This window comes from Benincasa hispida, chromosome 4 (assembly GCF_027475165.1).
Source record: "Benincasa hispida cultivar pf3 chromosome 4, pf3_genome.v1.1, whole genome shotgun sequence".
Classification (NCBI taxonomy): Eukaryota; Viridiplantae; Streptophyta; class Magnoliopsida; order Cucurbitales; family Cucurbitaceae; genus Benincasa; species Benincasa hispida.
In genome coordinates this window covers 68,753,697-68,769,442 of record NC_143481.1, presented here as the reverse complement: position 1 = coordinate 68,769,442, position 15,746 = coordinate 68,753,697, and the positions used below count along the sequence as shown (strand labels likewise).

General features: G+C 36.6%; 1 protein-coding gene across 3 annotated transcripts in view; it reads left to right on the top strand.

Annotated features, from left to right (window-relative positions):
• The first annotated feature begins 3,144 nt into the window (after positions 1–3,144).
• The window catches only part of POK (Vps52 / Sac2 family), a 31,316-nt gene continuing 18,714 nt past the window's right edge, over positions 3,145–15,746 (top strand). For all 3 annotated transcript variants that reach the window (XR_005481243.2, XR_016529040.1, XM_039028457.2), the window contains exons 1-9: positions 3,145–3,469; positions 3,660–3,735; positions 4,003–4,097; positions 4,282–4,339; positions 6,216–6,311; positions 12,931–13,032; positions 13,376–13,459; positions 14,742–14,822; positions 15,183–15,326. Coding sequence is in view for 1 of the 3 variants with exons in the window: in XM_039028457.2 (XP_038884385.1) it covers positions 3,709–3,735; positions 4,003–4,097; positions 4,282–4,339; positions 6,216–6,311; positions 12,931–13,032; positions 13,376–13,459; positions 14,742–14,822; positions 15,183–15,326 (687 nt within the window). In the remaining 2 variants the exon portion in view is untranslated. The remainder of the gene's footprint in view (positions 3,470–3,659; positions 3,736–4,002; positions 4,098–4,281; positions 4,340–6,215; positions 6,312–12,930; positions 13,033–13,375; positions 13,460–14,741; positions 14,823–15,182; positions 15,327–15,746) is intronic.

The following is a 15,746-nucleotide window of genomic DNA, read 5'->3' as shown; positions in this document are numbered from 1 at the left end:
GTGAAGCTAAACGATCGCTTAGCTATGATCACTTAGTACCATCGCCTAGTATTAAACGATCGCTTAGTTATGACCGCTTAGTACTAAACTGTTGGAGTTGATGCCCTACAGCCTCGTGTCTTGTAGTTTGTAAACAATTTGTACGAACGCTTGTGTTGTTAATATATGATATTTACTTCAAATCTTGGATTTTTGCTCAGTTACTTGTTTTATTTGCTTTACCACAAACCAATAAACATAAAATCCCTGGTTATCTGTATGTGACTCAAGCATGTATGTGGTGACATACAATTGGATCATGTCTTGAATGATAACCAAAATGGTTTGTAGTATATGGATATAGGAGGGAAACCTCATCCTGGTAACGCTACGGATGCAACCCATTTCGTGGAATGGTCACAAGTGTTATGACTTATCACAGATGGTCTGATCCTAATCATTCGTGTTGGGGACATGCGAACGGGGGCGTCCTATATAAAAAGTTTGTATAAGACCTGACCACGAAGTGTTAACGTCTCGTTATATAACACTGTTAATGACAGAGACTTCACTTCACTAGGATGACCATAGGTAACATGACCTCAATCCTAAGTGAGTTGGGAACTTCTGCCATTGAGGGTGGTCATTTGATTTGTATGGGTGCGAGTGGCCAGGTCACCGATTTAAACCTACCATTTTGGAGATTCGTCTGAACTGGGAGCTGAGAACTCAGCTTCACAAGATGGAATTCACTCCTTCCCCGAGGCAGGGGTAAGTAGATAGATAGCTCCCTTAAGGGCTGATTCCGGGGCTTGAACGATGTGGTGCCACACACCTTCTCTTGGCTTGAGAGGTGTTCACACATAGTTGGACTATATTGTATTGTTCATTAGAGAAATCAGTGGTATTTAAGGGGTGAGATATAACTCCAGGAGCAAAACGATAATTTGGCTCAACTGTACTTACGAACATCTATGAAGGGTCATCGTACTCATGATTGGTTATATCCGATGGACACATAAACATATCTATGGTAAGAAGAGTTCAGCTGTTGATCTTGCCTGACAGTTAACGGATGGTGGATCTCGTGACTAGAGAGTTTAGTCAGCTATTCACGGACTGTTGGAGCTTCGAGCCACAGATCCATTAGGTCCCCTGGGTAGCTTGGATAAAGTCGAGAAGGGTTAATTTGAAATGTTCAAATTGACAAGAGGAAGTTCGAATATATATGATATAATTGGACTGGTTAATTATATATGATATAATTGGCTAAATATATGAGATACATTATTTTGGAGGAAATTAGATATAAATATGATTTATATCAAGTAGAGGAGAAAATACTCTAGTAGATATGTGATATCAAACTATAGGATAAAAAATATAATATGATTATGTTTATTAATTAATTAGTTGGTTAATTATATGATAATTAATCCAAAATTCACGTTCGACGTGGGTTAGTAGGGCAACGTCGGTTATTGTAATCGATGAATTAAAATGAAAAAAGTTTTCATTTTTGTTCAGATTGTCCAAAAGAAATCAAGTGCACGTTGGTGAACATCTAAACGATCGCTTACGTAAATCGAGAGCCTATACGATAGTTGCCTCGTGCCTAAACGATCGTCCTCCTTGCGCCTAAACGATCGCACACTTCGCCTACACGATCGCATATATTCTCTAAACGATCGTATAGTGTACCGATTTTGCTAATTGATTGTATACCTTTTTCTAAACGATCGTTCAGTAAAATCTACATGATCGTGTAGCTCCTCTTAAACGATAAGCATTTCTGCTATGCGATAGCGTCTTTTTCCCTCCTACTTGCTTATCGCCTACACGATTTGTGTTTCCTCCTTCCTCTACCAAATTCACCAAAGACCATGCTTTGGATTCTCACTCCGAGAATACCCGGGGCTCTTTACTGCTGGTGTCGTCCCCGCGGCGTTCGTGTTCGTGCTGCTGTTGTTGGCGCTGCTACTGGGCGTTGGTAGATCGCGTGGAGGTTTTCCGCTGCTTGGAGTGCTGAAGTTTGAAGAACGTCTTCAACTAGTATGACACTCTTTCCCTTATCATTTTGTTGTTCATAGCATGCCGATAATTAATATTATTTGCATAACTATATGTATTGAATGTATAATATCTATTTCGGTTACGGCGAGATCGGAGTGATCCGAACACGCTTATGGAACTCTTAGATATAGATCTTTCATAAACGATACGTTGGATTTTCTAAACGATGGTATTACAAGATCGCTTAGCTCTGCATCTAAATGATCGCTCAGCGTTATCATATAGCACTTCTTCGCATCGCTTAGCGCGCGTCGTAGCTAAACGATCATGTAGTGCCGTTGTTTAGAAAATCTAACGTATCGTTTAGTTCCCACGCCATGATCGCTTAGCTCTACATCTAAATGATCGCTCAGCGCTATTGCCTAGCACTTTATCGCATCGCTTAGCGCGCGTCGTAGGTAAACGATCGTGTAGTGCCATCATTTAGAAAATTCAACGTATCGTTTAGTACTAAGCGATCATAGCTAAGTGATCGTTTAGTACTAGGCGATGGTACTAAGCGATCATAGCTAAGCGATTGTTTAGTCCCAATACTTCCACGCACGCCCCCTCTTTACCCGGTGCCCTCCTCCTACCTGGTCCAATACCCGACAGGGACGGGATCGGGTGCTACCTACTTCTACCCGGTTTTGCCCTCTTCTCCCTCGTCCTTTCCTCTCTTTCCCGCCCACACCCGGTTAAAATACACATATGGCCCAGCCGGTCTACCACTAGGCACAATCTTTCCCTCTTCCCCAAATCATCCCAAAGCAACCTCAAACTTGCCCACCGGGTCACATACACGGTCACAATGGTATGAAGTCCGGCCGGGTAAGACCGATTTCTGAAAATGCATTTTAGGCTCAAACTTATTCAGAAAATACCGACCATGATGTTTTTAGGAAAAAAAATAACATTCAACATAGATCTAACATAAATTTCAAATATTCATACAAGAACACCTAACATAAACTAACCTATTGAATGAAAAAAATGAAAATCTATACCTTAGTTGAAAAATTCCAAATAATCTTTAATGAGAAGGAGAATGAAAGGAAATGTAGAATGGGAAGAGCTATTTAAAAAGGGTCTTAAAAATCAACATCAAAACTTAGAAAAATGTTATTTTTTTATTTTTATTTTTTTGTCAATTAACCCACGAACTGCTTGAATTTCTCTCCTCCAATAAAACGAGTACTTTGCAAATTCAATCCTCCAGAGAAGAAACACATCTCTGATCCTCTCGACAACATTGAAGAAATCACTGACGCTCAGTTGTTTCCATTGTTTTAGATCAATTTCGGAATTCTGAGGCGCAACTGAGGAATTGGGCAACAAAGCGGCTCTGCCAGCTCCGGCGTTCGAACCCCTCTCCGATCTGTAAAACCCTCACATTCCTACCCGATTCTTCCATCTCAAAACATATGCCAGGCGTCGGGTCAGTGTGAATTTAGCTAGTATTTTTCAGTGAAATGCAATGTTGCATTTGTACTTAAATTGATCCGTATCCTTCTTTGATCTCGACGGTCATTTGCTTACTCGGTGAATGATTAAGTGATCGTTAACTGTGAATGCAAGAAGCTCAGACTTCGTATTTCCATGACCCGATTGGTTTGTTGTGAATCTAGATCCCGCTGGCGGACTTTCTGTTGAGCACTCTTAGCCAATTCGGACGGGATGGCCGATACTGCGATCGACCAAGTGGTTAGTAAACTTATATCCGTTCTAATATATCTTAAGCGCTTTTCGGTTGGAGTACCATAGAAGCAATTTCATTCGAATTGGAATGAGGATGTTGGTATCAGCTACAAGACATTTCAAAAGTGAAGATTATGAATGTATCTACTTTTAATAATGAAATGGAAGTTAAGCTGCCTAGTGCTAGCTTAGTACAAACTCGAATTCAATTAAGTTTTGGAGTGGACAGTAGTGTATTATTATTATTTTCTCATGCTACTTCATATATCGCAGAATCAATCTTATGATGAAGCCAACAAGACCCAGAAGAATGTATTTGACTTGGAATCATTTGTTGGGGACTTGACTGTCGAGGAAGATGCTTGCAGGTAGGTCCATAGCTCATGTTTCTTCTTCCTGTGTGAAGCATACTCATTGATGATGGCCAGAATTGCAGAGTGGGCTAAGATTGATGTTACTTAAGAAGACTTCCATGGGTTTATTTTATATTTATTACCTACTACTATTGAATTACCAAATTTGATCGTGGTATTAATTTGTCCGGTTTTGCAGTGATGACATTTCATTGGAAGGACTGCAGCTAGAACTCGAAGAATGTAAAGATGACAATGTAAGTTATTTCTAACTTCAGTTTAAAATTTGCATGATTGCATGATTGTGAACTTTAGCTTTATAATCATTATCAGTATGTTTTACATTCATGGTAGTGTCTTTTTCCTGAATCAGCTTATTATTTTCAAATTTCGTATGTTATTGTACATTTAGACTCCTTGATTTGATTGTAGTTTATAAATGTGCTAATTTTTGTTAAGCAATAAACAACTTCTCACTAATGTAATAGAAAGGATTAATGTTTAGGAAATGCAAATTCTTACAAGGAGAGGAAAAAAAAGATACGTTCAGAAAATACAACAAGAAATAGATAAACTTTCGAAACAACTTTGACCTACAAGCCTTGTTCAACTATTGAGAAAACAAAAGCTACAACAAAACTACCGAAGAAACCCAAAAACGACCACCAACCAATAAAAGACCATCAAAGAGCAAACTGGAAACTCTTGAACGATGCACAAACTAAAAGCTCGATGAAAGAAACTTTTGATGAACCAACACCAAGAACCTTGAAAAGAAACCTTCTCCCAATCCTCTAAAAGCTTCCAACAGGAGAACAAGACAGAGCCCTTGCAGTGAACTTTTATTTATTTCTCATATAACTTGTTTAGAATCTTTCATTCAGCTTAATCAAAGCTTGTTTTTCATAAAAATAAGAACGATTTCATTTTTCTTTTCTGTAGGTATCAAATACGATAATCTGTGACTAACGTGCTCAATCACTTGGTGTTATTATACATTATGACTCATAGTTGAAGATTCTTGGAAGAATTTCTGCTGAATTTGACTTGTACTTCCTTACAATTAATCTTCTTTGGTGCTTAGTTGCGCTGTTTTAGCTTCTTTACGGTCTCATAGTATAGTTTGAAAACGTGGGGGCTTATGATTTCATCCTTTCCAGATTATGACATATATTCTCTGGAATTTGAAATTATGACCTCCGTTCTTGGCAGTTAGATCTCTCTTGGGTTATTTATTTGATATCTTATTTTCTTCGACATGACTTGAACTATCCAGAGATGGTTATACAAAATTTCAAGACATTACATTATCTCTGTTTTTTTATTTTTTTATTTTTTTAAATTAATATATTTGTGTGTGTTTTATCACGCTTGGACTATCTCAATTAAACCTCTTAACCATATGAACGCTTATGCTATCTCAATTAAACCTCTTAAACCCTATGAAATTTTGATATCCTAGGTAGTTGGGTAGCTTTGAGTTTGTACCTATTCTCCTATAGTCCCTTTACTTTGTCACTTGCCTTAATGGCCACTAGGCCAACCCAGACTAGTTGCAAATCTCTGGTTCTATAAGCATCTATCTTTGAGACCGTATGAAATGTATTCCAGTCCTTGGCTGTCCTAAAAACTTGGAATCCTTCAAATGCATTCAAATCTCTTGTTCTTAAAGGATCAAGAGGTCTGTGAGACCATATGAAATGCATTCCAATTCTCATTCGTCCTAAACATTTATATGTGCTTGATTTTAACATTATGTATCGCCACAAACTTTTTTGTATGGTCCTTTTATAGACAGTGTAACTTTGATGCCATAAAAAATCTGATCAATTAGTCAAATTTTGAAGATGTGTACTGCATATAATCGTGTTGATTGTTCTGGAATTTTGCATCATGTACTATGTTATTTTTATGCTGTTGTCTCTAATTCTTTTTTAAAATATTTTTTAAGTACAATTGGGATAGAGAGATTCTGACCACAGATCTCGTGGTTACTAGCACACTCGTATGCCGATTGAGCTATGCTCGTTTTGGTTGTTGTCTCTGTATTTTGAAAAGGCCAAAAGAGTTCCTTTTTTCTTTTTAAATATTATTGTTATTATAATTTTATTTTTTTAAATCTTTAATAATCAGGTAGTTACGAACATACTTTCTAAAGGTGTAAAACTAAGGGAGTACACAAAGGGAGTTGAAAACAATTTGCGGCAGGTTGAGCTGGATTCCATACAGGTTTGTCACCACTTCTTAATCTTTTTATGTTTCCAATTCTATCTCTAAATATTTTATTCCTTTGTTAACCATTTCTTTTAAAAGTGAATATATTATCTTGCCTTGCCTGTGATGTTGTTGTTGAAATACATAACTCTTTCTTTTTATTTCTTGTGATAATTTTACAAGAGGGAGCACCCCTTATATATACAACTATGATAGCTAAGTATGGAAAAACCTATAACAGTAAAAAATTGTACATAAGGTAAGAATAAAAACAAAACCTAATTACAAGGAATAAAATCATATGTACAAGGTAGGAGCAAATTTTCCATAATCAACACTCCCCCTCAAGCTGGGCGATATATGTTGATTAGGTCCAGCTTGGTTTTTAAGTCTTCAAACATATTCTTGAATAGGGCTTTTGTTAGTATGTCAGCAATTTGCTTCTTGGTAGGTATGTAGTTGAGTGAGATGCTTTTGTTTTCAATTTTTTCTTTAATAAAGTGCCGATCAATGTCCACATTCTTTATGCGATCATGATGGACTGGGTCTTTGGCGATACTGATAGAAGCTTGATTATCACAGTGTACCTCCATTGGTCCTTCTGATTTGATTTTAAGTTCATATAGAATGCTTTTGAGCCACATTCCTTGAGCTAGAGCTCTTAGTTTTGCTTCGGCACTGCTCCTGGATACTACAGATTGTTTCTTGCTTCGTCAGGTGACTAAATTCTCCCAAACAAAGGTGCAATATCCGGAAGTTGATCTTCTGTCTATTTTTGAGCTTGCCCAATCGACATCTGTGAAGATTTCGATGTTTCTTCTCTTAGATTTCTTGAAGTATAATCCCTCTCCTGGAGTTCCTTTCAAGTACCGGAGTATTCTGTATATAACTTGCATATTGTCTTCTATTGGACTGTTCATAAATTGACTTACAAAGCTAACTGCAAAACAGATATCAGGTCTTGTGTGAGTTAGGTAAATCAATTTTCCAACTAGTCTTTGATACTGATCTTTGTTAATCATTTTGTGATTGTTTTATTTGATTATGTGATTGTTTTATTTGATTATGTGATTGTTTGTGTCAATTGGAGTATTAGCAGGCTTGCATCAAAGCATTCCAGTTTCCTTTAACAGGTCAAGGACATATTTTCTTTGAGAAATGCTCGAGCCTATTTTTGAGCGGGCTACTTCCATTCCTAGGAAGTATTTAAGGTTGCCTACGTCTTTTACTTCGAATTCCTTGGCTAAGAGAAGTTTTAGATTTCTTATTTCTTCTTCATGGTCTCTTGTAAGAATAATGTCATCTACATAGACAATGATAGATTCTATTTTACTCATGCAAGAATGTTTGACGAAGAGAGTATGGTCAGATTGACATTGTAAGTATCCGTTTTCCTTTACTATCTTGAGAATTTATCAAACCACGCCCTAGGGGATTGTTTTAGGCCATATAGGGATTTTTTGAGTTTGCATACCTTATTTATGGTTTGAGTAGATTCTATACCGGCCGGTATATCCATATACACTTCTTCTTCTAAGTCTCCATTAAGGAAGACATTCTTTATGTCTAATTGGTGAAGAACCCAATCATTGTTCACAGCTAAGGAAAACAGGACACGAAAAATATTTAATTTTGCCACCGGGGCAAATGTCTCTTGATAGTCAATGCCATAGAACTGGGTGAATCCTTTGGCGATGAGTCTAGCTTTGAACCTATCTATTTCTCCATTAGCCTTGTACTTGATGGTGAAGATCTATTTGCATCCTACTGTTTTCTTTCCTGGAGGTAGGTCTGTTATTTCCCATGTGTTGTTCTTTTCCAAGGCCTTTATTTCGTCTAATACAACTTGCTTCCAATTAATGTCCTTGAGGGCTTCATAGACATTGTTTGGAATGTAAACTTGGGAGAGAGGTTTTTGTAGGACAAGTAGTTTTGGATGGGATGCATCGTACAGGTTCTTACCCCTTTCTGTTTTGCAATGGGAAGATCAATGTCTTCAGTAGGAGTTTCAGCTGTGGAGTTGGAGACATGATTTTCCTGTATTTCGGTTGGATTTTGATTGAGTACTGGTGTATGTTCAAGTGTGTTCTTCCTTCTAGTATAGACTATAGGATCTTTCCTACTTTCTGGTGGGCCTTGATTGGGAATATCTATTTCATGTATATAAGGAACATACGGAGCGCTCTCTTCAATGAGATCTAGTTTTTGGTTTCCTTCGTTTTCCTTCGTTTTTCGTTTTTTATGAGGGTGGAGGGTTCAGTGGTGTCTTGCTTTTTGAAGTAAGGTTGGGTTTCAAAGAAGGTTACATCCATGGATGCATAGAACTTTTTTGTAGTTGGTGAATAGCATTTGTATCCCTTTTGGCTTGGAGCATAGCCGAGAAAGATGCATTTTATTGCCTTAGGATCTAACTTACTTCTATTGGGTCTATGATCTTGGAAAAAAACTGTGCAACCAAATATTTTTAAAGGGACTTGAGAAAATAATCTAACATGAGGAAATACTTCCTTAAGTTTTTGTAAGGGGGTTTTGAAGCCTAATATTCGAGAGGGCATAATATTAATAAGGTAGGTGGCTGTTAGAACCGCTTCTCCCCAAAAACAATGGGGGGTGACACAAATATTTTTAATGTTGGCATGACACATTAAAGTTCTAGAAACTTCTAGGAGATGTCTGTTTTTTCTCTCCGCAATTCCGTTTTGCTGAGGAGTGTTAGGACATGTACTCATGTGGGCAATACCCTTTTCGTTTAAATTTTTTTTTTAAGGAAGTGTTAAAATAATCCTTAGCATTGTCAGTGTGAAGGATTTGGATTTTAGTGTTAAAGAGATTGAGAATCATGACAAACATATTCTGGAATATGGAAGTAACTTCAAATTTTTCTTTCATTAAAAATACCCAAGTAAGTCTAGTGTGATCATCGATAAATGAAACAAACCATTTAGCTCCTATTACATTATGAACTCTACTAGATCCCTAAACATCACTATGCATCATAGAAAATGGATAAGAGGGTTTATATGCGGTTACCGGATATGAGGATCGAGCCAACTTTGCCATTTCACAAGACTCACATTGAAACACCTGAGAACTTTTATTGAAAATATCTGGAAACATTCGTTTCTAATATAGAAAATTGGGATATCCCAAACGATTATGCCATAACATTATTGTACTATCATAATTGTCTTTAGAAGCAACAAAAGTAGATGTACTAACATAATTATCTTTAGAGACAACAAAATTAGATGTACTAGATGCATTATCATAATAGTCTTTAGAAATAAAACGAGATTTGCTAAGACCTAACTCCTTGACTTGTGGCTTAAGAGCATTTAGTATGTAGAGACCGGAGGTTTACTTAGCATTGCTAATCATCTTCCCCGAATTCAAATCCTGAAATATGCAATTATGTGAGTAGAATGTTGCACTGCAGTTTTTCATGGACGTTAGTTTGCTTATGGAAAGAAGATTGCATTTAAGATTTGGGACATGCAACACATTCTCTATTACTAGATCTTTAGATACAAACACGTTACCAATTCCTATTACTTTAGAATAGGTACCATTGGCAATCTTTACAGTAATTTGACTGTTATAGTGTGTGTAGTTAGTTAAAAGTGAGATGTCACCTGTCATGTGATCTGATGCACCAGAGTCAATAATCCAAGTACTACAATTTTCTTTGGTTGCATTAAGAGCCCAAAGAAAGTTACCTGATTGTGCCATTGTTGCTACGCTGGTTTCTGATGTCTTTTGAGTAGGTTTCGGTTGGCTGAATAATTTTTGGAGAAGGTCCAACTACTCCTTAGTAAATACATTATATTCAGGGTTGACGTTACCTTCTGATGATGTACTTGCTTGATATGCCTTTCCACGTCTGTCTCCTGCACCTTTGTTGGGCTTCCAATCTGGAGATTTTCCATGAATATCCCAACACACTTCTTTAGTGTGTCATGGTTTTTTTACAGTGTTCACACCATGGTCTTGGTTTTCATTGCCGATTTTCAATTCCTGTGTAGTTCTGGTTTCGATTGTAACGGTTATCTTGAGTATTTGTACGTACCTCATTACCAAGGTTTCGAGCAAGTAAGGCTGATCCTTTAGATTCAGAGCTTGCAGCCACTCCTAACATTAGTTTCTTCCTACTTTCTTCTCTTTGTACTTCTGCAAACACTTCTCTGATGTTAGGTAATGGTTTAATAACACCACGTACCTCATCGAGTTCTTTATTAAGCCCAAGCAGGAATTTGAACACTCGTTTCTTTTCAACTATCTTTTTGAATGTAGCTTCATCTGCAGTGCACTCCCACTTATGGCTTTCAAAAACATCCAGTTGCTGCCAAAGGCGAGATAGTTGAGTGTGACTTGCATATCCCCTTGCCGTAGCTCATGGATTTTTCCTTCAATTTCAAATGACTGCAGTATTTTCTTGGTCAGAATAAGTTTCACGGGTTGCTTCCCAAATTTTGCTTGCAGTTGAGAAATGTAAAAATCCTTCACCAATCTCTGTTGTCATGGAGTTGATTAGCCATGACATAACCATATTATTTTCCGCTTTCCATGTCTTGTATCTTTGATCAGTTTGGTTTGGGATAGGAATTTTGCTTGACAGGTAGTCTTCCTTTCCTTTCCCACATATGAACATCATGACTGATTGTGACCAATGTAGATAATTCCTTCCATTGTGACCAATGTAGATAATTCCTTCCATTTAATTTGTGATTAGTGATTGGAAGAATGGTCCCTTCAGTATTGTTAGAATTTATGGATGCCTTAGAAAAATAGATGATTGACAAAACAAGAAATTAAGGATGAAATAGGGGAAAATAAAAATGAAAACTTATAAAAAACCTCTCCAGACCCGGTTTATCGACCCGAGTAGGTTTAAAAAAAAAAAACGAAAAATGCTCCAGACCCGGTTTATCGACCCGATTAGGTTAACAAAAAACCGGAAAACGTTGCTCCAGATCCGGTTCCAAAGAGCTGCTCCAGACCCGACCCGATCAGGCTGACAAAACTTACAGACCCGATTAGGTTTAAAGCCTGCTCGACTTCGTCACGATCTTCCTTAACACGATCCGACCTGGTTCAGCAGTCGATCGCCACTCTGCATCCACGATCAGCGGCCACCCACGAACGGAGACGACGCTTACGAGAATCGGCACCCATGGTCGACGACTTTGAGCCATAGTTGACGACTTTTGGTTGATGAACGAGCTTCGTGGTCGTCGATCGAAGAATGTGTTTTGGGCCGGGAATGCTTCGATTAGTACCAGCCGTTCGTGAGAGTTGGAGTACGAATTTGCTTCGGATGTGAAGCTCCAAAGAATCCGATGTACTGCTTCAAAGAAAACGGTATGTTTGAGATTTCAACGTTCTGTTTTTTCTTTTCTAGGGTTTCGGACGTGAAACCAATAGAAAAGATTCAAAGAGATGGTTCTGATACCATGTTGAAATACATAACTCTTTCTTTTTATTTCTTGTGATAATTTTACAAGAGGGAGCACCCCTTATTATACAACTATGATAGCTAAGTATGGAAAAACCTATAACAGTAAAAAATTGTACATAAGGTAAGAATAAAAATAAAACCTAATTACAGGGAATAAAATCATATGTACAAGGTAGGAGGAGATTTTCCATAATCAACAGTTGTAGACATCAATTTGTACTCTGGTGCCGCGAGAGTGCTTTGGCTATTACTTTCTTTTGCTCTCATTAATATTTTAATTTTCAGACAGCCTTAAAGATTTATGATGCAGCATGTTGGGAGTAGTTGATTTGCTCAATAGGACAAGCTGGATGCTAAGCATAATTTTGGGTTCTTGGTTGGTTTAGAATTCCATGATCTATGTTTGTTTTTGTTAGGAATCTTCAACCCTGCAAAAAATTCAATGCACAGACCCCACAAATCCCAAAGAAGAGAGTTCTACTCTGGTAATTTTATTTATATGCTTTTTAGGGAAAATCAGTACAATCAAGGAAAGAAAAACTCTCGAAGAACAGAAAGTGAATATAACTAGACAATCTCCAGCATTCCAGAGGCTGGATCCTCTCCTCAGCAATTCCTTGCCTAATGTTCCAAAAGATGCCCTCACCCTCCTGTCACACCCCCTTTTAAAATTGTTCTCCCTACCTCAAATGGTCCCTAGCTCTAACAAACTCTCTGCAGATTCTGTTTTCTAATTTCCTATTTCTTCTATATTTACCTTCTTGCCCCTGCATTTATAAGTATGTATGATTGGTGGCTTTACAGTTTTCATGGGCCGAGATGGTATTGTTAGCCATATAATCGTAATTGTTCTCTTTTTATGATTATTAGCACTCGCAGAGATCTTTATCTTCTTTGACCATGCAAGTGGAGGATATTTTTATTTCCCCTTTTTCTCTGCATGCTATCTATTCTCATTATATTGCTTCTTATCTTAAAATTAAAAACTTAAGCTCTATCTAGTTGAATTAGATTGGTCTTACATATAAACCTGTGTACACTATTCCTAATATGCACACATATGTTTGTGGTTCATTAATTCTAGTACTGGGGGTTCTTCCTTTTCATGTATCAACGAAAAGTTGTTGAAGAAAGAGTTCCAGTATTAAGTGCTCACTTTGAATTGTTCAAACATTGCAGGAATATATTAAAGAAAGTGATAACTTAGTCTCGCTTCATGAACAAATTCGTGACTGCGATAACATTTTATCACAGATGGAAACTCTTCTCAGTGGTTTCCAGGTACTTCAACTGCTGTTCTCGCACCCCAGTAATATCAAACTTTTTCAGTGAAGTGTAACAATCTGCTTGTATTAGCATGAAGCATCATTTTGTGTCGTTATATCTTCTCTGAAGTCTGAATTTCTATCCGATTCCTGTTTTCTTTAGTTTGTATCTGATTCCTCAGGATGATTTTCAATCCTCATTAGATGATATACTATGGGACTTTAAGCTGTCTTTCTCAAATTTGAATGCTTATGGAATTACACTGACCTACTTGAGTTTTATTTCATTTGTTGATTTATATCATCTTTAAGGAGTTCATCATGATTTCTAATATATATATTTTCTTAAAACATTTCAGGCTGAAATTGGTTCTATTAGTGCAGACATTAAGGTCCTGCAGGAGAAGTCAATGGATATGGGTCTGAAGCTCAAGAATCGCAAGGTATTCATGATTGGATGAAGAAACTTCATTGCATTAGTAATTTGAAAAAGCTGAAAAAATAAGTCTTTGGATTTCAATAGGCATTACAATGGCATGCTTACTTGCACTATCCATTGTTGTTTAATTTAGCAACGTATCAGACACATTCTTATTTTCCACAAGCTTTAAAGAGATTTTTGTGATTTAGAAGTATTACTAGATCATATAAAATGCCAAGACATAGGAGGAAGTGAAATTAAGGTACTGTGATAATTTTATTATGGCATTTTGGACTTCTTAACTATCATATTCTGATAACATTAGTTGGTCATATTTTGATAATAAGAGTAAATTTAAGTTAACTAATTACATGAGCACTATGCATTTGGCATTGATTTTGAGTAGTAGTTCCAGACTTCAAGTGTTTTCTTTTTCTTTTTATCTCACATAACAAGTTTTTAGCAACTTTGTTTATTCATCAATACGACTGTCATTGATTTAGTTTCATTAAGCGAACAAAACATAATTAGTAGTAGTGTGAAATGATATTCACTTATATTCCTTTTTCTTGAATTTTCTACATTTTAACAAAACATGTTTCTTGAGAAACTTACCACAACTTAACACTTGCCATGAAGGAACAGGAGATGCTCAAGTTTTTTATCTGTGATATTACGGTGTTCCTCAGTTTATTTTAGAAATCCTTTCGATTCTTGGCATTTCTTTTCAGGTGGTGACGAGCATATTGTTTTCAGAATAGTATGCGCTTTGTCATTGTGTACTCTAGAAGTTGTTAATGAGACCTTTTTGGGCTTAGCTTTCCTCCCCTTTTGTAATTTCATATCATCTACAAAATGATCAATTTTTCTTATAAGAAAAGTTGTTTATGGGACCTGAAATATGAGGGGGTTCAGTAAATGCATTTATGGGGTCCTGAAAAGTTCCTTTTTTCTTCCTTCTTTCTCTTTAATACTTCTGTAAGTGAGAATTCATGTGAATGCATGTAGCAGTTGGTTTCTTTTGAAAAGAAAGTTGCATGTTCATCTAGTTTGCTCATTGTTTTAACTCAGTAAATGCATTTATGGATTCCTGAAAGTTTCTTTTCTTTCCTCTTTCTTTTTAATGCTTCTGTAAGTGAGACTTCATGTGAATTCCTGTAGCATTTGCTTTCTTTTGAAAAAATGAATGGCATCTTTGTTTAGTTTTGCTCTTTATTTTAACTCAGCATAGTACATACATCACTATTTCGTCTTCCTACTCCATCATTTTTTTCTCATGTGGTAGTCTTTATATTCTTATTCAGGTGGCGGAATCAAAATTGGCAAAGTTTGTTGAAGAGATCATTGTCCCTCCAAGGATGATAGACATAATTGTTGATGGAGAGGTATTGTCGGTATCTGTACACTTCACTCCCATTTAAAGCTTGGAATTGTTTGTTACTCATTTTCTTATTGTTCTTGCTCTAAATTTGCTTTTGGACACCTCTTATTTTTTGAAGTTTCTCCTGTATATTGTTCTTATTCAGTTTGTTCTGTTTTTTTTGTCCAATTTAAAAAATATATATACTTTGAGTAGTAATGAATAAATTTCACTCATTCTAATAGAAAGGAGCTAAGTTCTTCAATTTGGCTTGTCCGTGCATAATTTGTGGTGCATAATTTGGAATTTCTTCATGTTTCCTTCTCTTTTTATCATTGAAATGCCTATGTTGGATGTTCCAGTGAACCTTTGTTTCTTTCTTCAGGTGAATGATGAATATTTGAGAACTCTTGAGATTCTAAGTAAGAAACTGGTGGTCGTGGAAGTGGATCCAATGATAAAAAATTCCAAAGCACTAAAGGATGTACAACCTGAGCTTGAAAAACTCCGACAGAAAGCAGTGTCTAAGGTTGTTCTCTGTCTCATAGCGGCTGTATTCCTTTGGACATATATGTTAGTATGTGTTTTCTTAGGGATATTTATGAAGTAGTATGTTATCTACTCCAACCTCATTCACAGGACTCTGTAGTACAGTAGTAGTTAAATTAAATAAGTAGAAAAGCCATTTAATTTGAAACCACCTTCCAGCTTTACTGCGAGTAGCTTTTTTAACACCAGAGATGACTTTGGCAGTTCAGGAACAGTATAAAATTTTTCTCCTCTTCCTGTTATCTAATTTCTAATATGTTTAAGAATGAAATTGTGAGTTCTCAGTCACGTAGTGTTTAGGCATGTAACATAATCGACAGATTAGGAATGTAACATGAGTGAAAACTGACAAGGTCTTACCATTCCCTTGTACTTCTGGAAGTTTGTTTGGTCATGTATG